Below are 27233 nucleotides of genomic sequence, written 5' to 3'. Positions count from 1 at the left end.
CATGTAAGTGATTCCATACTTTTGCTCGCGAGTGTAGTAGCCCTTTTTCATTAAGGTACTTTTAATATGTGCTTTGAATTTATGAATGGGTAGTTCTACAACAGTTTGTGGTAATTTATTAAAGAATTTAATACATTTTCCCATAAATGAATTACCAATCTTATGCAATCTGAAATTTGGAACGGCAAGTTTATTTTTGTTTCTTGTATTAAAGTTATGCAAATCGCTCTTTTTCGTGAATTGCTCTATATTTTTGCGGACATATAAAAGGTTTTCATAAATGAACTGTGAAGCTACTGTCAGTATGTTTATTTCCTTAAAAAAATCTGGTCTTCTTGAGATGTGGTTTTGATTTACGCCTTATTATACAGGGTGTAACATATTTAGCGCACATTCTCTTAAAGGGAGCGAACCCACTTCTCAAACTTTCACTATGGAGCCATAGTCGGAGTCTCAGAAAAAAAAACTTGTGTTGTGAAGGTAGAATTAAAATTCTTATATTCTCGGAAAAAAATCCTTACCCATAAAATGAACCACAAGATTCCAAGAGCACCAAAGAGGTAGAACACCGACTGCCATTCCCCAGTCTCCTTCATGACCAGACCAGAGAGGTATGTTCCAGCAATGTTCCCTATTTGTGCACCCCCGAAGACCAAAGAACCCATGCGCCCTCTCTCGGAGACTGGCGCCCATCTTGCTAGAAGAGTGTTGAGAGCTGGGAATGTTGTACCCTGAAAAAGAAAGAGCTTTTACTACTGTATCAAGAGGTAAGTAAGTCACAAGTAAAGGTTACTGGACTGCAGAAAGGTGGGTAGTGTTTACTTATACAGAATGTTCCAAAATTTAAGGTCAAGTGGGCACCGGGCGACAGCCTAGCTCAAGACACCTCTTGAGATTTTAGAATATGGAGTGTTTTACCGGTGTCCGCTTGACGTAGAGTTTTGAGACGCCCTGTATAATATTTGTTTAAACTAATTAAACTAGTAATCAAATTACTTGACTCGCTACCACATCGTTTTATCATGTAGACAACTGCAATCGATTTCAAGGCTCCACTTGAAATCGATTAGTATTCATATAACAATCTAGATTAAATCGAGATCGATCTGAGTTTTTGGTCATGATCATACAATGTCCATTCTTATGGTCGGCTATTGTCCTCCCTATTATGGTAAAAATGTGTCCTTCTGCAAACGATGTGATCGGATTTTGATAAACGTTTAGGTTCATTGGCCAAATTGAATTCACATTCTTTGAATTCACGTTTATTTGTAGTTGACGTGATTAAAACCATTTTATTGATTCTATCTCACATAGACAAAAGTAATTGTTACATACAATCTTGACTTATTTATAAGCTAACCAGAAACCGCAACTTTGACCACATTATGTTAAGAATACTTATGTAAATAAAGTCTTCTCAAACTACATAACATATTCTTGATACTTGTTTAAAAGCCAAAAAATAATAAAACTTTCATGTCGCAAAGCGAGGAATGATGCCTATGTAAACGAAGCTGTCACAGTACGGACTGTATGCCATTATTATCATTGTTCTGCTTAAACAAGGAGGTGTAATGTAATATCAGTTTGCTTGTCTGGAGACAGTTATTTGTTATTTTTGAGCCAACTTATTTCAAGTTCTAGTGCTTGTTAGTTTTAGGTGTTATTCAATTGAGTATATTTACCTCTCCAAGTCCTTCCAGCACCCTCAGTATGATCAGTCCAGTGGCCCCACCCATGCCGACGGTCCACGGAGTGAGCAACGTAAACACAGCAGTGCTCAGCACTCCGAAACCAAGTGAATATTTCCCTCCGAACCTCTCCGCCAGCATACCCCCGGGTAAGTGCGTGACAATGTACCCGTAGTAGAATGAGCTGAGGATGATGCCTTGAGTCTCTTCACTCCAGTCGAAGCCGCTTATCTCCTGTAGAGAGAAAGTAAGTAGGTAAATAATTTTCTTTGGTTTTAGTAGAGATTTGTTAGTCAGGCGTGTGCCACGATACAATAAGAATGAACGCAAAAAATTACAATAGGTACAGTGGACATTCGTTTCGTTTTGAAGTAGGAAGTGTTAGGAATTTATAAAATTAGCTGCATTATAATTATATGTAAAGATTTTAATTAATAAAACTTGCCATTTATGGACCAATAAAAAAGACGTTTCCGCAGAAGATGACTCAGTATACAGGGTGCTAGGTAAATGGGTATATGAGCCGACACTAGCCCATGTTAACATGGGCATATAAATGTTATGGTGAAGTCAGAAATTTGATATCATCATTTTATTTCTTTTTATTTTCATACAAAATAAATTTTATAAAATCCGATTTGTAGTTATGAAAAATTAAATAATTAAAATGAAGATATCAATTTTCTGACTTCACCATACCATTTATATGCCCATGTTAACATGGGCTAGTGTCGGCTCATATACCCATTTACCTAACACCCTGTTAAGTAGCGCAAAAGAGTGACAATCTGTAACGTCGTCAAAGTAGTTTCGTGATATCTAGCATGTACTCGCATTGTGTACACATCTTGCGTGTGCCCGCTGCTGCACCATTAGCGTGATACTGATTTTCAAGCACACTCGCAACGTCACACGTCTTGTGTGTCAACATGTAGCTTACCGTAGCATCAGTCCCCAGGGCAGGCTCTATCGTCCACACCGACCGCGTGTGCCCGCCGCCGCACCATTTGCGTGATAGCGATGTTCAAGCACACTCGCATGGTGTACGCGTCTTACACGTAACTAGTGTCAAAATATAGGTAACTTACCGTAGCATTAGCACCCGCAACCTCATCAATGTCCCCAGGTTAGGCTCCATCGTCCACATGGACCGCGTGTGCCCGCCGCCGCACCATTTGCGTGATAGCGATGTTCAAGCACACTCGCATGGTGTACGCGTCTTACACGTAACTACTGTCAAAATATTGGTAACTTACCGTAGCATTAGCAGCTGCAACCTCATCAATGTCCCTAGGGCAGGCGCCATCGTCCACACCGACCGCGTGTGCCCGCCGCCGCACCATTTGCGTGATAGCTATGTTCAAGCACACTCGCATGGTGTACGCGTCTTACACGTAACTAGTGTCAAAATATTAGGTAACTTACCGTAGCATTAGCAGCTGCAACCTCGTCAATGTCCCCAGGGCAGGCTCCATCGTCCACACCGACGGTGTGTGCCCGCCGCCGCACCATTTGCGTGATGGCTATGTTCAAGCACACACGCATAGTGTACGCGTTCGCCACGGCCAAGAAACCCATGATCGCCATGACCCATCGTTGCGGTATTATAAATACTGGAATAGAAAACGTTTAATTAATAACAGAAAAAGTTGCTAGGAAGATGCTAGGAATTTCTAACTTAAATAGGTAGACAGAAGTTCCAAAATGGATAATTAATTATGGGTTCCTTGTCAGGACTACGGAACCCTAAAAAGAAGATAGAAGAAATGAGTCTACACTCCCCGCGCATTGATTACGCTTCAGCGAAAATCTCAGTGCATTTGTTATTATTAAATGCATCATATTATTATTATAAATGCGAAAGTTTGGATGTCAGGATGTCTGGATGTTTGTTACTCTTTCACACAAAAACTACTGAAAGGATTTTGATGAAACTTTACAGTATTATTGTTTATAACCCAGAATAACATGTAGGCTATAATTTATGACGATCTGTGACATTTGACAAACTAAATTTTACGCGGGTGAAGCCGCGGGAAAAAGCTAGTAGCAAATAAATACATGGTGATGTATAGATTATTGATAATAATATGCAAAGTAACTTATAGTAGTCAAAACAATTAATTCTAATTTGCAACCTTATTCATATACCTATTGTTTATAGACTTCCATGTCCGTCTTCCTGTCATTAGTTTATTCGTTCACGTTTTAAGTTTGCAAGATTAATGAGGACTATATTATTTCTCCTTCCTATATCATTAAATTGTTGTATTTCGATAGATGCAGGTCATGATGAAAAATTTGATTATGGTAATTTAATCTGTGTGCGTCAGTTTCCTATATTTAAAGTGCACCTATTTTAAATAATTTTATATTTACATCCATCGGTGATGAAATATTTTAAAGATACTAATCGAACCGTCTTATTATTAAAAATGTTTCGGATCAAAACACTGTTTGATCTCTTTTCATTTAAGTGAAATTAGCATTTGACAGAAAGTGATTACTTAAGCATTCAACTATCTCTAGTTCTAAAATAGCCAATTTTGAATTTAATATTAAAATTAATATTTCATAACATGCGCACGCGTTGATGTCTAGTATTTGAAGGTAAAAGTTTTGATTTTTGTACGTTTGAATTTAAAAAAAATCTTCAATTAGATATAATTTCTGAGAACTAATTGAATATGTCTTAATTAAAGAATATTCTCTATTTATTGGCTGTTAGTGATAGGCTATTTAACTTCAGACTGACAAATTAATTACGCTCTTCCTAGCCAGTCCAATTACATAGATATTATTTTATTGCATTGTGCAGCGTGATTGCATCCGAGCTAATGGATTTCACCTTTATGTGATAGTTACAAAACGTTATATTTAGCTTCTAGTCATCATCATAAATCTCAAGGTCTATGTAACTCAAGGACACTTCTTATTGACTATTGCATTAGGTAAGACGGGTCTGACGCAGAATGCGCATTTCGCAAAATTAGCACTTCACTAAATGCGCACTTTTCTATACAAATGTAAAGGCTGAATAGTTTGTTTGTATAATATTAGTATGGAAAAGTGCACATTTCGCGAAATGCTCATTTTGCGAAGTGCACATTCTGCGTCAGACTCGGTAAGACCTGTTATTTATAATTGTAAGTGTATAAGGTGTAAGCTGGGCAAGAACTGGTGAACTGTGAATTAGGTTGAAAAATTTTCCCGAATTCTGTTAATTAGTTTCTTTCTGTATTTACAAAGTGTGACTGACAATAGTTATGTTTTATTTCAGGTTAAAGTGAAGTGCATAGTGATGAAAAAATGTGAATTTGTAGTGATATTTCCAGGAGTCAGTGGAACTGACATACAAATTGGAAATATGAAGCCATCAAGTTCATAAACCTGTGCCTTACATGAGGATTAGATGATTAAGATGTGCATGAGTGCAGTAAGTACCTCTAATTATTTCTACATGACGTATAAAAACTATTGGTTTGTACGAAATTCCGGAGCAATTCCCTGGGTGTTATTACCATAACAAAATCAAATACCCTCTAAAACAAATGCATTTTCTTGTATTTACATATTTTCATGCGAAGGGTTTTCATAATCTTTTTGCGCTTCTAATCACTATCGGTATTCGCTGGGTGCGAAGTACTAGGTGGGGGGGACATAATCTATCGCAGCGCTCATGGTGGTCAAAAGTAGTAATAATGTTAGCTCTGTCATCAGATGTATCTGTCAATGGCAAAGCGATTCTACATAATACATTTTAATATCATTAATTAATCACATGAAAAGGGTCCTACTGGGAACTTAAATAAAAGAGTGGACTGTATTTCGATAGGGCTGTTTTAATAGCCGTTTACAATTTGGAAATAACTAAACTATACAACGTGGTAGTACAAAAATGAGTCACAGTAGTTGTTGTGCACAGATGTTTGCCTTATGATGAGAGCGTGAATTATTGAACTCTGCCCTTGTTTTGTTCTTAATTCTTCTACATCTCGGACTTGTCCAGCCAATACCAACAACTTTCCTTTAAATACGGTTTGTGGTTGGAATTTGATATTGTAACTCTCACAAACCCGGTCTTCAAAACGATACTCATTTCGATCTGAAAACGATATTTAATTTATTACTAGCGATACAGAAACATTTAAATATATTTACTGTTATATAATGAAACCGTTAAAGTAGCTTTTTCTTTTTGTTTTACTGTAAAACTACAACTGTAAATGAAGTAAACAAACCCTGACACAATCAAAATTAAACACACTTTTTGGACTTACCTCATTTGATTTGAATGACCAAAATGATTTCAAAACCTTTTTTCCACCCAAATCGTGGTATCACAACAATTTATTAGTTGAAAATATTTGTTATTTTTTCATTTCGATATTTTTTCACAAATATACGACCTAAATGTCAATGTGACAGAGCCCACAAAGTTGTGGACGCTAGTTGGCGCTGTAATCGTGCACGGAGCCAATAACAGAATCTCATGACGAAACTAGTGTCGGTTTCGTTGGTTTCGTGTTCTTGCACACCCGGTATTTGTTGTCCATTATCATATCCGCCCCATTAGACATACAGACATAACTAATTTTAATGATTTTTAACAACCAACTAACGCTGAGCCTCGAATCTACACACCGTAAAGGCCATCGGAACTGAAAGCGGATGCCTTCAGAAACTGGCTACGTAAACCCGCCTCTTCCTGTAGGTTTTATTTTTAGTTTTTTTTATCAAGTTTGGCCTACTACTCGTATTTGACTTGTTGACACCCTGTTAATACGCAAAATCCGCGGTTACTAAGTAAATGTACAAAATTATGACCTACAATAAAATAAATTTGTTTTCCCATAGGGTTATAAGTAGGTATGCATCTAACATAGGGACAGAAACCTGCGATATGGGCTATATCTACAAAATATTAAATGAAATAGTTTGTACTAAAACAATTGTGATAAGGAATATACTATAAATGCATTGTGTCATTAATTTTGTCACGCTTTTCTCCAACTCTAGTATTTTGCACACGCACAGTTTCTTCGTTCATTCATAAAAATTACTCAATCTATTTTGAATTTCATTTCCCTATTTATTTCAATTGAAATAAATAGCATATCTATCACAATAGTTTTTATACTTAAATCCAAAGTACGCATTTAGTAAAATGTGTAAAACTATTTTTTTTTTCAAAGCCAGCAGGAAGTATACAACTTCTACCTGCTGCTGCTGAGAACATGGATGACTTTACACATTACCTCAAAGATCCAATTCAATGTAAGAACATTATGAACATTCCGGTAACTAACTATGCGTTATTATTATGACGGCCACAATCAAAACTTCACGAAACAAATGTGGACAGTAATTGCTAATCTGCTTCATTCATATGTACAGTATAGTGGCTTAAAAGGACATGCTCGTTCTGCCTAGGTAATGGGTGTTATTCTTTCTGAATGCGTTCCGGACCAGCCAAGCGTGGCGAACCAGGGAGTGTAGGAATGCCATAACGTCGGGCAAATTATTTTGTTGTAACTGCAATAAATTGAGTTTTATGCGGAACTTGACAAGGTCTAATTATTTAACTTTTCAGAATTATGGCCCTGTGAAAGATAATCAAACTGTTCAGGATAGTATGTGTGCGTCGATGAGTTCTATGTAGTATGTGCACTTTGCAAAATGAGCACTCGACTCAAAATGTAAACGCAGCAGGTACATTTCTCACAAGGGGCACATGATGTGCATTTCGCAAAACCAGCATTTTGCAAACTGTGAACCTTTAACAAATCGCAAAATGTTAACAATTTTGAGAACAGAAACTAGCAAAACGTCAAATTAATTATTCACCTCAATGTTAACTCTGAATCAAACAATAGAATTCATAACCATGCCCTTTAAAAAAGGCTTTCCTCCATTTGCGGAAAAATCCTGTTAGTGACGCCACATCTTCACCTTAACTGGTAGTTAAGCCGTAGTAATTATCTCGCAGTGTTAATGTGCTGTTTCTATTGACACACTAATTGTAAATTGCTTCTAAGCGACGCGTTAACATACACCTGACTGGAATTGGCTTTGACGTAACTGACATGCACTTTCCAAAGATTTCGTTTTCGCGCTGTCTTCGTTCATCTTAACTAACATTTTAATGTTTTCGTTAAGTCTGCTTAAATGTTTCATGTATGAGTAATTATCTTTATTATCATAATACAAAAATGTTTAAGATAAAAGTGAAATATTTTATTCAAATTGGCTTAGGCCCGGTTTCCACCAAAGCGTGGAAGAGAAGAGGAGATGTGTTTTGTTTGAATAACCAATCAGATTTCCGAACTGAATCTGAGCGAAGAAGAGATGATGTGGAAATAATAAATTGGTTATTCAAAACACATCTCTCGTTTTTTCTTCTCTCCGCTTTGGTGGAAACTGGGCTGGGCCTAAAGGTTGCATGGTCGTGTTTAGCCGATTTGTATATCTGGGCAAGCGAAAATACTTACTTAATTGAAGCAATAAGTAATTATAGGGCTAACATTCCAAACGAAGAATTAGAGTCCATTAATATATGGAACAAGTTAGTTGAAGAAATAGCTTGTTTAATATCAGGTTGAATTGCATACTTTAACCCAAAAGTTACTAACTGCATTCCGACCAAAGCGATGGGAACGAGACGTACAGTTAGCGTGAAATAGTTCGTGACAACCAATGTAGCCAAAAAGTTACAATTGGAATAAGGTTATGTTGTCAACTTTTTTAACACTTTGAGTGTCAAGAACTATTTTACTTCAATTTGTCTCACCATCTTATACACCATTGTTGTGCCACCGAATGTCTCGAATAATAGAACGTTATGACCCACCGAGCCCATTGATATTGTTTATAACTTCCGTTTGGTGATGCTCCCTGAATTTTAAAGAGTATGAGCACGGGTGTCCGTTACAGTTCCCGTTTGGACATCAAAAGCCGAAATACGCACATTCACCTCACATATTGTTTATGAGAAAGTCGAACCATAAGGCCCTTGCCTTAAACTGCACTATTCACTTTTCGCGCATAATTTATAAACACTGCGACGCGACTCTGTAGAAGTTGAAAGGCAAACATAAAAATATTTGGAGAACAAATCTCTTCGTGGAAGTTTTTCGAAAATTCAAAATGTTGCCGATTGATCAAGTCTTACTTCAACTTCCTCCCCTCTTAACGCTTTTTCAGTCATGGCACATAGGTAACCTAAAAATAATATAAATGACTTTTTGATGAGAAGACGGATTCATGAATAAATAAGCCCTAATAAAAAAGGCTAACGTGAAAATATGCAACATCGTCCGACTGCCTCCTACCAAACGACTCCCGAAGCTCTATGTAAAAGACCTACAGGAATGTTCCGATTGACTTTTTAATTGCACCTAAGCCCATATCGAGGAGTAGCAAATGATTTTATCTCGACAATTTTCTGATACAGAACTTAATTGCAAGAAACTCGTTCATGCGTTTATGGTGAAAAGATTTCTAGTGGATCGCGAACGTGGTCCGACGACCTTCATCGGTGGAAGTCTTGACGGGCCAGACAGGCTGGCAGCGGGAACTAATGTCGTAACTTGAATGTTTACTTGACTGGTGTGTGGTCAGTTGTGTATCTTTTATGTTTGTATTTGTAGAGATCATCAAAGCTCTCGACATGTGTTTACTATGCGTATTAAGACTTCGAGTGTCCCTAAAACAATGGCAGTGTATTATGTTAATGTCTTTTGGGGGAGAGATAGATTCTCTCGAATTTAACTAAATTAGACGTACACATAGGAATACTGGGAAGCTAAAGTAGCAACGGCTTGGCACATTTCTTAAATGAATCTGCCGTAGAACTGATACCTACTGAAGATGACGTGGGTATTCTGGAGTCACGACCGTGTCTTTGTAGACAGGTGCGATTGCGGTCAAATACCTGCCTTGTTATGCATAAAAAAAGCAACAAAATGCAAAAAGTGCATGTTAGCTATGTCCAGCAGTGAACTTGGCTTATGATGATGATAATGTCTCAATTGGATTTTGTGTTGTGCCATCTAAGCATAAGTTGCTATCCTTCTTCTAAACGCAAGAGTTAAATCTTTGATTGTGCTTTGTTTTGCCCGCGCTTTAGGCTATGCTTGCTCATTCCTCACCTAATAGATTGAAATAAACCGGCACTATATTGCTAAATAAAGACGTTTTTACGTGGTTACAAGCTCATCAAGTGAGTTACAGGAGCGATGCGATCGAATATTAGTTAGTTATTTGCGCGGTACGCGGTAGGCGGGAGAGCGGCCGGGCGAGGCTCCTTTCACCGTAATGCTGTAAATCAACAGTCAGCCTTAGGGTTGCCACTTGCTAGTTTTATTAAGCTCCATACTAAAACTGACTGACACCCGTATCACAAACTGTGAGGTCTCACAGTGCGCGTGGACGCACATGGTCCCAAAAACCTATTTATAGACAATACTTGAGTGGCGGAGTGAAACACAGAGCTCTATTCATCGCTGTGCATTCGACTTAGCATAGCGTTGCTGCTTCACTTACGCAAACATCGTTTGTGAATACGGGTGTTAACTCAGTTGTTGAATAGGCCTTTAAAATAATCCCAATTTTTTTTTATATTGTGTCCTTTTACAGCGGTCCATAAAGTCTTGAGATTGAATTAGAAGTTATTTACTTGAGATAATTAATTAAAATTTCGTTAAACATTAGCTATTGCCGATGCATGGCATGGTCCTTGGGTTTATAATAGGGATGTTTCCTGGGTCAAAAAGCAAGAGTTTTAATTAGTCCGTCAGTTAACTTATCAAAAAATACTCTACACGTATTTTTCACTTTTTCAAACTAATGAAAATTTAAAGAGATAAAGCGCGCCAAAGTTCATAAAAAGAGGCCCGTGACGTCAATGCTTGCATAAAAGTGCCGCACGTTGTGACGTCGTGCGGAACTTCAACTATGTAATTATTTGTTAGATTGACAAATAAAAATATATGTGTCCAATATTTTTTGATATTAAACATGACGGACTAAAAAAATTTTTTTAGGAAACTAGCCTATTGTGTTGATGTTAAAAAACTGATGAAATTAAATATAAAGTATCGAATAAATATTATTCACTATTGAGTTAACCGCAACACATATTTACATGAAAAAGGCTTGAAACGTAATGTTTGAAGAAGTTTAAAAGTTATGAAGGCTTTGATGACAGTTCTTTGTTTGTTCAAGGTTTGGGTACTTTTACCTCTTATCGTGGAAAATTCGAAAGTACTTGTCGGCCCTAGAGGCTCCTTTCGCATTTATCACAAAGTGGGCGGCGATGTACGACAGATTTTCACAATGTACTCGCTAGATAGCCTCTTGTGTAAATCCTTGCCCTCTAACTTAGAAATTTCAATTACCTTTACAATGTACACCTTACTTAATTAATATTATGATTGGTACTTAAGTAACAATAAGCATTTTTCCAAATAACTAATATTTTTCACTCGTCTCTAATAAAAAGGCAATCCAAATTTTCTCGAAACGAGCTTATAAAAGTCCTTGTTCATTAATAAAGGTTGTGTATAAAAAGCTGCATAAAAATTGGTTGTGATTTTCAAAAAATCTAACTTGCCAATGTTTAATTGCAGTGTTAAAAACGTAAATGTCAGAGAGTACAGTGACTTTTTATGTAAAAAAATTGATTTTTATAGCTTTAGTTGAGTAATTCTATGAAATACACACAGTTATCTTAATGTCTTTATTGATATTTGCATCACAATGAATATATTATTACTGGCAATATTAATACTCATTGCTAAACACGTTTACGTTTTATTAGCAATATTTATAGCATCTATTTTATATTTTATTGGTAAGTTAAACTATAAGTAACACAACAAATGTAATAGAGTTCATAATCATACAGGGTTGGCATAGAAAAAAACAGATAAATAATTGAAAAAAAGGGTCATTTTCCTGTAAGAAAAGTGATGATTTTCCGGCGTGGTTAGTTTCAATTAAAAAAACAGCATGTCGTTATATTGAGGACGGAAAAAAGTAATGAACAAAAATGTTTACGTCAAGGAAAAGGAGCTCTTGAATCTTTATTAATTGAAACATCGTTTGCCATGAGAAAACCTAACAATCTAATAAAGTTTAATTACTTACGCGGCAAATGATAACAATAAAATTCGATAAATCATAATAAATTCATGTCGGAATTTCGCCTTTAGTAAACAGGGATGAATAGATCCAAAATGATTCAGTAAGAACGTGGGACAATTGTACATGTACATGATTATGAAGTTTGGGTTATTTTGGATTTGCTCTATATCCTGGGTTTACGCGCTCTTGCTCTGAGTATTACAATCCTCACATTATTTCATAGAAATTTCAGAACACCCTGTATGTTACAGCCAATGCACAATTCCCAGATCCGCAAACACGTTAATGCAATAATAACCGACTACGCCTATTTGAATGTTTGACACTAATGTGATAGTCATCACGTGCTCAGCCATTCTCGACCCAACGTGGAAGCAATTAGCAGCTCGGGGATATAATTAACCGCCGCCAATTTGCAATTTATGAACCATTGTCGCGCGGTGCAACGAACGTGCGTTAGGTACAGTCGGACGAAAATATAGTCTACTAGTTTTGATTCAGATATACATGATGTATTCCTTACTAAAGTGGTCTACCAATTTTGATTGAATTTATCGTTTAAATAGGTCAATCATCGACTAAGTAGGTAGGTAATAAATTGATTAACATACGTATGCACACGCACAGCCATAGATGTCTATTTACTCGTTTCAACAAAAAGGCGCTCACTGCTGTACCAAAGTCCACAGCGGACGATTGTTTTTTTCAAAATTTCCACGCAATAGTTTAGTAAATGTATGCATTTTCCTAAACACAAAAAACGGAACAGTCATCCCAAAATGTAGAGATCAGATACTAAATAGATTTACTTATAGATTCATCAATGAAAGCAAATAACTGACATTATTTCTCTTTAATTCCTTATTCTTATTTTACGCTTGTAAGGCAGTATATTTTTATGCCTTTTACTCAACCAAGACTGTTTATTTTTATGTCTTGACGATTATGTTGCAAAATTAAATCTTGTCTATAAAGTTGTCCTGTGTTAATAAGACAAGTGGTTTCAAATAGAACACAATCAACATTAAAGATCCAATCAATGGAAAACCACGCGGAAGGTTTTAGTTAAAACAATAGACAAGTTATATAGCGTGACTCCGAACCAGAAGGTAAAAATGAAAACATTTCCGATCACACAAAACATCAAAACTTGGCTGCGAGTTGCACAATGGGACTTTAACGTAATAAGTACGTCAAAAATCTGTCAAAAAACATGGGTTTTTGTTTTAGTTACGGTTAAAGTAAGTTGATGCAACTCAGGCTTAAAATGCTCTAGTGTTCTAGTCTTTTTCTTTCGTTTAGTTAGTTATTAGTTCTATCTTTCAACGTTTATCACGCAGTAGAGTACCTATAGCTCCACAATGGGACGTGCCTATATGGGTTAACTTTAGCTTTTGCTATCTTACTCGTATAATGTTTTTCAGGGTAACTGTACTTAATTAATTATGCTACAATTTTAGTGAAAAGTAAAAAAACGAGACAAAACTATAGCAATACAAATAAGAAGCAGCAGACGTTTGATAATTTGTATGTATCATTTTCAGCACTTATTAATTTGTGTGTGATAAAATTATCTCTCTCTTCATTTTAAACTTTACAATTGAATCTATCATTGCACAAAATATAATCAAAATAAAGCCAGTGAGTACCTACTAGATAAAAGTGAGGGTGCGTGATATAATGACACGTAAAAAGCTCTACGTAATATACCTAGAGAAATCAAGTCTTGATATTGAAGGCTAATGGGGCAGTATTACATATTGAGTGATTGACTGATGTTGAGATGTAATAACTCTTCTCCTAAATACATAACGTAAGTAGGACTTACATGATTGATTTAAAGATGCAAGAAATCTTGCCATGAGTGCAAATTCAATTGATAGGTAAAAGATAAGCCCGTACTATTAAAAAACTCTCTGAATTATGTATGAATGATTTGACTTTTTCCATCTGAATGATAAAATGAATATTAACACTTTCAATATATGCGCAAAAACGTGAAGGTCACATTTTGTATGATAGCATCGATGCGTAAATAAAACTATAATTATTTTGAGTTTCATAACTTTCGGTCCGACTGTCCGGAGTTTAAATGGGTTAGGTCAAAAATGTATAAAATCCGCTAAACATTTTGTGCCAGCGATCTAATGTCATGAATTAAAATTCATGATTTATTTGGATTCATTACTCTCATTTGATTTACTTGAATAAAAACTTTTTATTTTTAGATCTTTTAATCTTTAAATAGACTCGACACGAAGAGAACGGTAAGTAGGTACAGGCTAACGATCGACATAAACAATCGATCTTAATTTAAATAAATTGAAACGCGAATGCACGAAATAACTATAAAGCAAGTAAATAAAATGCGAGCACAAGGAAATACTCCTTTCTAAGAACAGACGGCAGCGAACTGGAACGCACTGCTTGAAGGACGGTATTCACAAAGAATACTATCAAATGTATGAATTTATTTATATTATTATGGATGACTGAATGTTTTATTACTGAATTTTAAATACCTGCATAAGTTTTTGAAGCGCGTACTTAGTTCATTGCATCACTCACGCAAAGCGCGGCCCGAGTGTAGGCGGAGGTTTTAGCAGTCAAACTTTGTTAAACAGTAGTCAAATCCTCTACATTTTATTTAAATCCCTGATTTGATCCAATAGCACCTGACCTTAAAAATAGGGTACAGGTTTCATTTCAGTCTGAGGGTAAAGTAGAGATAAGAGAGATTAAAGTAGGTAATGGAAGCGGTAAGTAGGTTTCATGCTTATAAATTTAATTTTGATTAGACTGTGTGTGAATTTTCCGCTATTTTTCCGTTGCGTCCATTGTTAGAAATTATGTAGGTACTTTCTTTGCGCGCCTTTTAAAATTTTGACAAATGTGTAGTTGTAGATTTAAAGGGTACTTAATATTATGTACTGTTACGGTGTTGTGACAGTCACCGAGAGCTTTATGTGTCGTTACTGCGATATGTGCGTACGTATGAGTAATTTCGAACTACTTATTTGTTACCGGCAAAATGATTTCGATTTACCTACGCTGTTTGTAAGAGAATTAAATAATACTTTGCCTCAAATATGGTGTACAAATAAGAAGCCATCGTATTGCTTTTGTTTGTGATTTTTAATCATTCCTCACGCTCGTGACGATACACACTTGAACAAACAATTTTGAAGAATGCGAATATGTCAGTAATTAGACCGTATTGTTCGAAATCATGATGCAATTTTAGGTGCGTTTAATTTAATATCGGCTAAAGCTCAAGAAAATAACTATGGCGCAGTTTCCATCAAATCGGGAGGAGAGATGTTTTAAAAATAATAAATCGTATTATATCTTGTCTCTACATTGAAAACCAAGCCTTAGGAATTTTTAATAAGGCACCGGCAACCACTATGGATGCAGTAAAATGTGATATGTCCCCTAAGATAAACTATTTTGAATAAACGAACTATAGAAAACTATCGTGGGTTCAATTCCCGCCTTAGGCAGTTCGATTTTTTCAAGTTATTTATAATTTTCAAAATATAGAAAACTATTTTAAATAAACGAACTATAATTGAATAGGATGGAACTCTTATCATGCCTCCATATCTTTTGGGCTCTACAAGCTATACGTTACGAGACAACTATGGAATGTGCTGCTATGAAGGTGCTGCACCGGGGCAAACTCAGTAAATGCAATTAGTTGTCAGATAAGGGTTATACATTTAAGTAGACCATAGAAATATACCCTAATAGGTCCTCCAAATCAACTGTAATAACAATTTAAATGAAACTTTGGTCTATTTTAAAATATTTGCAACTCTACTAGATAAAATAGCTCATAGACCTTGTCTTTAAATAACTTCTGATATTTTTAATGTATTTCGTGAAGCCGAACGCAATTAGGATGCATTCCACCACTCACTTGTTTGTTATAATAACGTCGATCTCACTGAATAAATCAAAACTTTTTATGGTTTTATTACTTTGCTTAATTAATTTTTTCATAATAATATCTGTAGCGAAACGCGAAGCGTTAGTTAAAAGTATATTCGATGTTTCTTGAAACCAAAGTCATAAAGGCTTTTCAAAAACGAATAACATTTCGATGATTTGGTAATGTAAGATCAATAGTATTACGATTTTGACCTCTGTATTTTTAAGCACCATAAAAATCTCATTTACAGTTATTTATTTTTTGCAACCAAGCTTTTAAAAAGCACTTTTACAGAAAACTGTATGATAACGTGATGATTCAAAAATTGTCTAAATATGTATATAAATCAAAAACTACAAAATATTCTGATCGAAGTTAATAAGTAGCACAATTTTAACCTGTGAATATTTCGTTGTTGTTCTATAAAAAAATAGATTTTTCCTAATCTCTGTTGTTGAGATTCAAACAGCTGAAAGTCCATTAAAATTGCTGCCTCAGATAAAATACAAAACCATAGTGAACTTAACATACCATAACTAACTAGCTCGTTAAAAAGCAGATTAGTTAAAATGTAAATTAACCTAAATCGCAAGTTCATTATCAAACGGTTCGATTTTCGTTATGTTCGACCATGCGGAACCTCTTTAATAGAGTTCAAGCAGGTTGGCCAAACACGGTAGCGAATCTGAATTTGCCCACTTCAATGTTTGGCAAATATTTGTATTTCTGAACGTTACGAAAAACTTGATGAATTAGAGTTCCACTTTAAAATTGAAAACTTAGTGCTAGTGCAGTTTTTACGTTACGAATTGCTAATTAAGTATAACGTTATTAATAGTACTTAAGTAACAATTTAGACAGTAGTCAATACAGTTTAAGTAAAAGATAAAATGAGTAAAAGCGAATTAGTAACTAAGCAGTCCTGATCTTTTTCTTTCAGTTATTATAATTCATTTAATTTCAGGTTATATGTATCTAATAAATAAAATAGTGTAAATTTTAGCGTATATCTTCAATTACTAGTTTATATGTGTTTTTGGGTTATTAGTGCTTAACTTATAATTTACTAAATAAGTTAAAAGAAAGTCGTTTTCATTCAAAATATTTAGACATTTTACCTAATAAAATCACAAAATTAAATAATAACTTACATTTAGAAAGAATTAATTGCCAGCCGGTCAACATTTTCGCTGTTTATTTTTACAGTGCACCATAAACTTCACTTTGTCTTTACAAAACTCTACTTTCACGTAGGTATTTATAAACAAGTCTTTTAATTTAAATTGAGTAAATTAAAATAATATAAGTTCTGAGTTATCACAAGTTGCACTTAGCGTTCGTTAAAAGCATGCGCGGTGTTTGCGCGCGCATCTGTTATGCGCGCGGTCTCCGACTAGAGTTAGGCGCCCGCGCACAAGCTTCGCCTCTATATACCAGCGCGCTTACACCGCAAAGCGTCCACACCACTAAGGGTAAAAACTTACATTAAACCAAACAAAATTCTTAATCATTAATCAGTGCAAGCGCCATACCGATCCGACATTAATAAACTAGTCTGTTTATGTAACAAACGGTCAAGTTCACCGCACGGCCGAATTATGACATGCCACGCCAACTTGACCCCTACCATTCGCAGCTTACAGACTGTTATGCCGTGCAATAAATTGACGAATTGCGGGTAATGCAACATCGGATTTGATTCGTCTGACAGGCGGATATGCGACTGGCAAGCATTCTACTTTCGATGCTAGTATATAAATACGAGTCATGTCAGATTTAGTAACTGTTATGTCAACGCGCATAACGATTAATAAACAACAGATGCAAATTGGTAGGAAAGTAATGCACGCTCTAACGATACACAAACATTACTATGAGGTCTCACAGTGCTCGTGTTCGCACAGGGTCACATACGAATCAATCACAGGGCTCTATTCAACGCTTTCGATTTGCTGCTTCACTTAAGCAAGCATCGTTTGTGAATACGGGTGTAAATAGTTGTTCTATATTGTCATAATTGTTTTTTTTAATCAATTTAATAAATTGACCACGAAATTATTCTGCCAATTTCTTAATCTTCTTAGCAGTAATGAAATCCCCAAAATTAATATCGCCATTGCATTGTTGCATTATAGTATTGGTTGTAAAAATTGGTTTTAGGTTGTGTATTTCAATATGGGATGTCAAAACTTTATGCCAAAAATAGAGAACCTTGAAAATAATGTAGAGTTCGATAAAGTGCGAAAGAAAGTTTAAAATACCTAAATATTATGTGTTAAAGTATGAAAGTGCCGATTTGTATAGAGAATTTAACCGAATTTATGGACATTGTTATTGTAATAAAGCAATTTAATACTTTACCCAATATTAATTGAAACAACAAAATTAATTGTTGTTTTAAATCTTGAATTTGGAACGTCATATCAACGTCACATCTAAGGTGGATTGGCATGTCGAATTGCATTTTTGAATGCATGTAATCACAAATGAGGGCACTAATTAGTTTTCTAGTTGTTGCTAGCGTATTTGCTATGCGCGCACGTGTTTTTGTTGAATAAACATTTTAAGGCGCAGATGGCGGGTGGAGAGAAACCCGCGAGTAGAGTGGCCAATTCTTATACTAAAAATAGGACAGTTGAATGAGCGATATAAAACGATATTATAAAGCAATATGTGAACTACATCCTAGACAGGATCTCATTTAACATCGGGTGCGATTGCGGTCAAACCTGCCTAGTTGCACAGCTCCGATTTGAAAATTAGCTGAGAGTGAAGCAGACATTATAACGTTTAGTAGAAAAAGTTTTAAACTGTAACTTGTAAACAATTAATTATTTATCTCAAACCGATACTTACATTGAGAGCTTTGTCAAGTATGCCTTGTGTAGAGCATGTAGTATGTAAACATCTCCCATCAAAGATTATTGTCTTGATTTTTTTGTTATTGACGAGTACTTTGACAGATAGGAGGTTCAATCAAATAAACACACTATTAATTTTATATTTATTTTTTACACCATACTATGTCCATTAAAATTACATAAATCTATCCAATAGTTGTCAATATATAATTTGGTACTAGCTTAAGTATCATTTGCTTAGCAAAAGCTTAGCTTTGTCCGACATTTTCAAAACGCATGGTCACCCTTACCAAGAGGGCCACACAGTGGCTCGCGGAAACTTCCACTAGCTTACGAGGTACAGGTAATTGCGAAGCTACATATCTTGGTCTACGCCGCCATTGGTCCCACCCGTAGAAATCGATTTCCCATTCTTACAATGTCAATTCCATAAATATTCAGCTACAGATATCGTAGTCGATAAATGTTTAAGGGTTGTCACGTAGAGTATCAATCGAATCTGAATGCATAATTTATTTTGGAATCAACCCCCTTTAATACGTTTAAACTGTGAAAATATATCATACTATTTTTTTTTGTTAAGAACTAGATTAAAATGTTCACAGATAGAGCTATAGTAAACCACTCTTTGATCGATTCCCTTGGATTTTAGTCAGAAAAAAACAGAGGTGATTATAACAATTTTATGATATCCTTAACTCTTCATTTCTTTTCGCAATATTTCCGATATTGATTCTTTGTAATTTCCTTTTAAATAATTTCAACTGAATTTAGTTCAGTACATGACAAATTCAACAATGTGTTTTAATGTGGAACCTTTACATGGACACTAAAGTAACAATACCTGTAAATACATTTTTGTTCTCTTTATTCAGGTAAGCATATTTTTTTTAAGTAGAATTAACAAAGGACATGCTGTTGATCTGATAGCCGTGTGGTGACGGCAGAGTAGAATACATTTGTCACCAACCCCTACTCTTCCCGCGGGTGTCGTAAGAGGCGACTTAGGGACTACACATCAAACAGAGAATGGGCAGCAGCGCTCTCTGAAAAACATCAATCTTTTAAACTGCGATCTCCAACCCGCCTGCCAAGCGTGGAGATTATGGCAAAACCCTCCACTATAGTGGAGGAGGCTCATAGTCCAGCAGTGGACTGTAAAGGGCTGTTGATGATGCTGTTGATCTGACCCGGTGCACATAAGAGAGGTTTGATATTTTGGCGCGTATTCACAAACGATGCTTGCTTTAAGTGAAGCAGGAAATGGAACGCACAGCGTTGAATAGAGCTTTGTGATTGGTTCGTGTGTCACCCTGTGCCTTCACGCGCACTGTGAGACGTTAATCACAATGCCCCCTTGTGACATTTTTCTCTACCATGTGGATGGTAATAAGAATAACTGAAGTCACAAAAATTGTGTCAAGCTCTACGAACCGCCCATAGGGCCGACTTAACGTGCTTAACGTGGAATTTTATTTCTTTTCGGACAACCAACCCTGAGAAAACAAGTGTAACTTAGAGTGAATAGGCACTTGCCGGTATGTGCTATGTTACCATCCTAGACTGCATCTCACTTAACATCAGGTCATCAGGGGTGATTGCAGTCAAATATCTACTTTCGGAACAAATACACAATGTTATTTCACACAAAGTTTTGTCCCGCCTGAAAATCAAATCCAGAACCCACGAGTCTAAAGAGCGATTCATATCACTATTTCTTAAACAAATAACAAAAGTGTGGATCATGATCTGCACACGTAATGAGCCAACTTGAAAATATCTTGACACTTGCAAATCATACATGTTAGAAGTATTTTGTCAACCCTTCTTTGGAAAATTGGTCTTTGGTAAACAAAACTGAGGAAAATGATTCTATAAATAGAACACCAATTTAAACACATTGTTTATAAGTTTAATAAACGGTTCTTCCATGCTAAAACATGGAAACACACAACGAAATACCCGAAGTTATTTGTCTCTACAATTAATGCTCACCGCAAAAAGCTCTAAAACTTTTATTTTTTACCTTCACGCTTGTTATTTGCTAATCAACTACATTTATTTATTTACTATAACTTAGGTACTTAGATAAAACATACATACATTTCGTAGAAAGATCTCTTAACTCAATAATAATACTTAACCACATTGGAATTTACGCGCCATTCGTCAATAATATTTGAATTGTTATCTTAAATCATCATCATCATCATGACAGTCTACGGCGGTCTATGTCCGGCGTAATCCCCAAACTCCAATCCCGTTTTTTTCATCCAACTATTACTGACAGCGATTGTTCTTGAGGTCATCGGTCCATCGAGTCTTAAGTTACATTTGGCTAGATGTGATCAATCTAGATCCAGTTTGCTCTACATACCCGTTTATCTCTACCTTTTTCTTCGATAGATACGGTTTTTATACTTTTTATCTACAAAGTTCTAACGCAACGGTTCGTTAAATTATGTTACGTACTTATTCTTATTGCTTTAACCTTCCTTGGTGAAATCTTCAAGACATAGATTTATGTACAACAAAATATGCAAATGTTAATAAGTCTTAACACGGCAATCAGCAGTACACCTGTACGATAAACGTATGTTTTCCTAAAGTATTGTTTTCCTTAACGGGCTATATTTATTGACATCTTCCGGAGACCGACGGTTTTGCATACCATTTCTAAAACGACAGTCCACTGATGAGTCAACCAAACGTATTGCAGCCAGGGTCAAAGCAACCTTGTGTTGACTGCAGAAAGGAAATCGGCAGACAATCAGTACCTACCCAACATTGTTGTGAAACTAACTCGTTGCAAAATGTGTATAATCGCCACAATTCAATTGTGCACAAAAGCTTATAAATCGGTCAACGTAGACATGTCAGGTGCGACATTTTCTCCGTGATTAATGCTCTGAAATAAAATGCGCAAGTTTGGTATTAAAAGTAATATGATCGAAATAACATTGAAGCGATAGCAAACTCTTAATGTACTGAATATCAGCAAATAGAACATTATGTTATCTGTAGCAGAAGTTCCTTTCACCAGTAATGATTTTATGCACTTCTTAGGCCCAGTTTTTTGATTCATAGTTAAAATAACAGATTGTTAAATTTTGCTACTAATGGTTAAATATTAACAAAATGTTAACTAATAGTTAAAAAATGTACTAAAAGCCAAGCTAACCCTTGTTCGAAAAACATTTTTTTCTGATATTTAACCACTTGTCATTTGACATCTGTCAAATTTAACTATTGGTTATTTTAACTACGAATCAAAAAACCGGGCCTTAGTGACCTATGCACGGTATTAGATTAGTGGAGTCTCAATATAAAACACACTATAAAAAAAAAATTCGTTATTGAGATTAATTCGAGGTAGAGCTTTGTCTTATTTATAATACAGGCCATATTATTCATCATAACCATGTTTATTTGATGAAAAGTAAATGTGGTTGTAATATATCCAACGTAATAATTAAGTGTGATTAAGACCAAATAAGCACACTTTAATGATATTAAACATATTTTAGTTAAACACGCAAACTATTTAACTGTCACATCTAGCGGCATTCCGCCAGTGCATGTCACCACATTAGGGTCGTGTCGTATCGTGCATCAGAACTAGTTCTTAATATCGCCACACAATAACGTAATTGACATAACGTTAGCAGCACTAATCGTTCGCACGCAGCTAACCCGGTCCAAATCGCCTCTTTCGAAATAAACGAACTTGAAGTTGAATACGCATTGTAATGGCCTACTTTCTAATTATAATATTAGTTTTTTGTCCACAAAACGTAACCGTTCCAATTTTACTTGATTTGTTAGTTATTGTTGTAAAACATAAATAGCTATAAGTAGCAGAACCAAGCTCACATTTACGGTTTGTCGTTTACAGCTCTGTCTTTTAGTCCGCCGTTTTGGCTCGCTTGATATTTTTACTAAACCGTACCAAGAATATCCGTAACTTCATTTATGGTGATGAAATGGGATAAAGCTTCCCCAATTTTCATCCCCTTTTACGTTATTGGAAAAGGACGAATTTCATCACAAATTAGTTCAGAGGTTAGACGTGAAAACTTAATAAATTACTGAAAATACCAGTACCTACATTCGCTTTTTTGGTTCATTGTTAGTAAAAGAAAAACAAAATTTACAAAACATTACGTAGAACCTACTTATGTAAATACGTAAAACACTCCTAAATGTCATTACACTTATGTTTAATAAAAACCGCTATCATTTACTTATGTTAACCACAAACTATTTGTGCTAAGGCATTACCATGATGCAAATAGATTGTTTGATCAACATGTGAAGCACAATCCATTCTGCAATTATTTGCCTCTACGAAAGAGGTCAAATAAATCACTAACAAGTTATACACATCCTGGTACAATTGTTATTGAAATTACGTAACGTGAGTGTTCTTATGGACAGTGCTGTGTTTTGCATCCTTTAGGAATACCTATTTTGCGTCCGTATTAAGAACACTGTGATATTCATTCCATTGGGAAAAAACCAAGGGAAAGTGGTTCAGGTTCAATACTCATCATCATCAGGTCATTTAGTTAGAGGTAAATGGAGGCGTACACTCCCCACTCTAGCCAGACGAGTTTGGTAGTAGGTTCAATATTATAACCTTTTAACTGAGCGGGCATTTTGTAACACCTTGAAAAGGTCTTCTAAGAGCTCCATGTTTTTGGTCTTTTTTACAACTTTGACGGAAAATACATTTAACTATACCATGGTTATTACCAGGGGGTAATGTGTTAAGTAGAGATTGTCGCCTGTTGCTCTTTTTTATGCAGAACAAGGCAGATTTTTGACCGCAATCTCTATCCAGCTTTTTCCTATCCTATACCTAATGTTTTCTGTATAGGTAGTGAGCATGTTCACCTCATATAGCATCCGTATCAATAACTTTTGTGATGATTGCATCATCAAAATTGTAAAAACAATTTGTATATTTTTTGTGATTTCAATGTTAGTGACATAGTAAAAGTTGTCCGTCCGTATTGATAAGTTTATTGGCCTCTGATGTGGTATAAAAATTGTCATATGATATTTCAAAATTGTTGATCACTCACTTACGATAACATCTTACAGGCATGTATTTTTGTCAGTATAGTTTCGTAATCTATTAAGAGTATTTGGGATTTCGAAAGATTTTAATTCATGTTTTCCTTATGTTCAAAATAGGGAAAATGTAGCTAAGTGCTTCCTTAATTAATACGTTGAGATTATTGTAAATTGCGCTGCTCTTGCGCACCCCACTATTGTCACATATTTCAACCAATTATTTACCTAAGTATGATAATGACAAATACAAATAAAAATATTTTTAATAACAAATTAACAAAGCTAAACCAATTTATATCATACTTGCTGTCCGCACGCGGCGCGCGGCTTCGCGCGCGGCCCTGTTTAAAAAACCGGAATAATATCTATTCTATATCCTTTCCCGGGACTCGAACTATCTCTATGCCAAATTTCATTAAAATCGGTTCAGTGCTTTAGGTGTGAAAGCGTGACAGACAGACAAGAATTACTTTCGCATTTATATATGTAAGTATTACGAGTAGGGATTTTATGTAAAGAATTTTGCCATAAATAAACAACATAACTACCTTCATAAATCATTAAACTCGTAAATAATTTAATGTTATTTTTAAGTTGTCTCAACCAGATAGTTATCTTTGATTCAAATTAATTAATTATTAGCAGTTTTAATTCGAATAATTAATAAACATAAATTAATTTATTAACTTTATGTATGTAATTTATTATAAGAGCGTTTTATTGATTTAACATTTATCTGATTGTTAATCAAATGTATGAGTTTCTAGTAGTTGTTATTCGGAAAACACCAATATCGGTTCTCAGAATCAGCACCAATTTGTAACACCTAGCAGTTAGAGATCCTTCAATAAACATTGATTTATGAAAAGCCTTCAAAATGCGTATGTGTGCGTTCAGGTGAATTCAAGGGCTGTTCGATTTGCCACAAAGTCGACTCGTTCCGAAAAAATGCATGTGTAAGTTCGTCATATTTTGGGGTATTGTCATTGTAATAAAAAAAACTAATAGCTATACAGTTACAAAAAATTACTTACTTACCAATTAGTTTTGCACGTACTTAAACAGACATCAATAATAATATTAACACCAAAATATGCAAAAGTTTACGTCAATTTCATTGCGGGAAGTGGATCAAATCAACGAAAAACACTGAAACAAAACAAATACCTACGTCATGCTACGTCATTATATGTATAATTCCCCTGTTCGCACCTATACACACACACGTATTTTGTAAATATTTGAAAAATTGACGAATGACACCGAATGACGTACAGCAACTTAATTTCAGATCTACGTAAACTGGAAACAATAACATAGGAAAAATCCTATGTAATAAAAATTAAAAACTCACGCATGTTAGTAGATAATTCATAATTTGAGAGGAAACACAGAGAGTGAGATTTAAGCGTTTTTTACTACAGATGGGACTCTACCATTTATTGCAATTTATTTATATGTAAATAGTAAAGTTGCTCGGCTGGTCTAATAATATTTTAGTAAGAAAACATACTTTCTTATTAAAATATTATAAGTTAGTTATTAAAATATAAGAAGTACTTTTCAGTTATTACCTAATTATTGAGTTAGATAAAAGATTCTACGGAATTCTCTCTCTTCAACGCTCTAGTAGCGGGTGTATACCATAAAACCTTTAAGTGTTGGGAACTTTTTCAATTATGTACTACTACGATTTTCCTGCGAAGTACCTTTGGGGGACTCACCAAAGCAAAAACACTGTCCCTTATACGTCCATCCTTAAATAAACGAGCACTCACGTAAATACCCGTTGAAGTATTTTAAAATGGGTTTTTATATCAGTCATTATCATTTGTTTTAAAGTAGATAGTACATTGTTCATATTCCCATTCCAGGTTATCCCATCCCATTTAAGTAGGTGCTTAACCTACATTTTAGAAAATCATAGGTTTACTATAAATGTCCATTGGTGGATCGAGAGTCAGTATTTCTAACTACTGATCTGACCCTCAAATCGGCTAGTCCGATGCCAACGTCGTTCGGCTATTTGTCACTGCTTTGCAAAAGAAAATTTGTTTGCAATGTTCCAGAGTCAATTAATAACTTGATTTATTATAAAAAATCAGTAGTAATATATTTTTTTGGTTCCAAGAACTGTGCATCACAATTAGACAGTGTCCTTTTAAAAATTCGAACAAACATCTCAGACCCTGGCTGTCATTACACCACTTGAGATTAAGATTTACGACACCATTTTCATGTCTAATTGGGCCACGATCGGGTAAATTGCGAAAGATTCGCGACGCAATTTATCTCGTACAGTCATCGTCAAATAGTTCGTGACACTCAAAGTGGCAAAAAAGTTGACTACACAACCTTATTCCAATGTAACAAAGACGGTTGCGAACTTCTTGGCTACTTTGGATGTCACAAATTTTCTGACGCTGACTGTACAGTTTACTCTTCTGGTTCGAATTAATTTTACGGCAAAACTTCATTGCCTTGACTTCCAAAATAGCAAATTAGTCTACGAAAATAGTAACTTCATGTACGATTTATGGTTCGGTGAAGGTTTTTGTGGTCGAATTTTAATATTTTTAACAGTTATTAATGTGTTTTCGCTAATTACAATATGTTTACGTGCATTTTAAAATTATGCATAACAAATAAGGTGTGATTGGTTTGGCTATTGGAGACGAAGAATATGATGACATCGCCATATTAATTATGATCCTAAGAGGAGTAAATTACGAGCGTACCTACTTGGAACATGGAATTTCTTCTATTTACCTGCTACTGATTTTCAAAGATCAGGAGTCCAAACTCTATGAAATAAATGAGTTGAGCTTTTTAGACTATCCCGAAGCGTTAGGTATAATTTTGGTTCGAGTAGAGTAGGTATCCCGTAAAATGTTTTGTAAGGAAAATTTTTAAGTATCAGAAGATACCTAATCAGAAATAAAAGCAAGCTCAAGAATCTGTGCTTTTTAGCTAAATGATCTCCTTAGAAAATAAGGACCTAACATGGTTTTAGTGATAAAAATCGCATCACAATTCAATCGCGGAGTAATAATTGAGCTATTTATAGTGTCGTGCGAAATATCACAATTGCTTTATTGTCATCATCGTGGCATTATTTCACCTTTTGCAAAACATGTGACGTGATAGCCAGCTTAGGAAGGCTTCCTTTATTTTATATACAAAGGCATACAAATACACTATAGAACCTGCCACACATCAAACTGTAAAATTTCGATGCAAAATCGTACGTATTACAACTAAATAAGATGGTACATTGTTAAGCTTGGTATGCAGTCGTCTGTTAATTGAAATTTCCGTGAATAATTTATGTATGTCAGACGAATAATTTACATTTAATATGTAAATAGATAGGCAAACATCGCGAGATGTTAGTTGTTGCCATCGGAATGGTATCCAAAGGATCCTGTGACCAGTCGTGACTCTATGATTTTCACCAATTAATGTGTTTTTCGTTCGAATATTTCAGCGATATCAATGACTTTGCATCCGTTATGATAT

The 27233-nt window shown here is 35.2% G+C and overlaps 1 protein-coding gene across 3 annotated transcripts in view; it reads right to left on the bottom strand.

The window, feature by feature from the left end:
• The window catches only part of LOC114351387 (putative inorganic phosphate cotransporter), a 35406-nt gene that overhangs the window by 3767 nt on the left and 4406 nt on the right, over positions 1-27233 (bottom strand). The window contains exons 2-5 of one of the 3 annotated variants that reach the window (XM_028302579.1): positions 3222-3307; positions 2951-3052; positions 1689-1928; positions 522-731 (exon numbers count right to left, since the gene is read on the bottom strand). In XM_028302579.1, the coding sequence (XP_028158380.1) occupies positions 522-731; positions 1689-1928; positions 2951-3052; positions 3222-3307 (638 nt within the window). Of the gene's footprint in view, positions 1-521; positions 732-1688; positions 1929-2950; positions 3053-3119; positions 3308-16925; positions 17265-27233 lie in introns of those variants that run through there. The other 2 variants (XM_028302581.1, XM_028302580.1) reach the window with 2 other exon arrangements.

This window comes from Ostrinia furnacalis, unplaced genomic scaffold (assembly GCF_004193835.3).
Source record: "Ostrinia furnacalis isolate ACB-3 unplaced genomic scaffold, ASM419383v2 OfSCF1132, whole genome shotgun sequence".
Classification (NCBI taxonomy): domain Eukaryota; kingdom Metazoa; phylum Arthropoda; class Insecta; order Lepidoptera; family Crambidae; genus Ostrinia; species Ostrinia furnacalis.
This window is presented reverse-complemented; position numbering and strand designations above follow the sequence as displayed.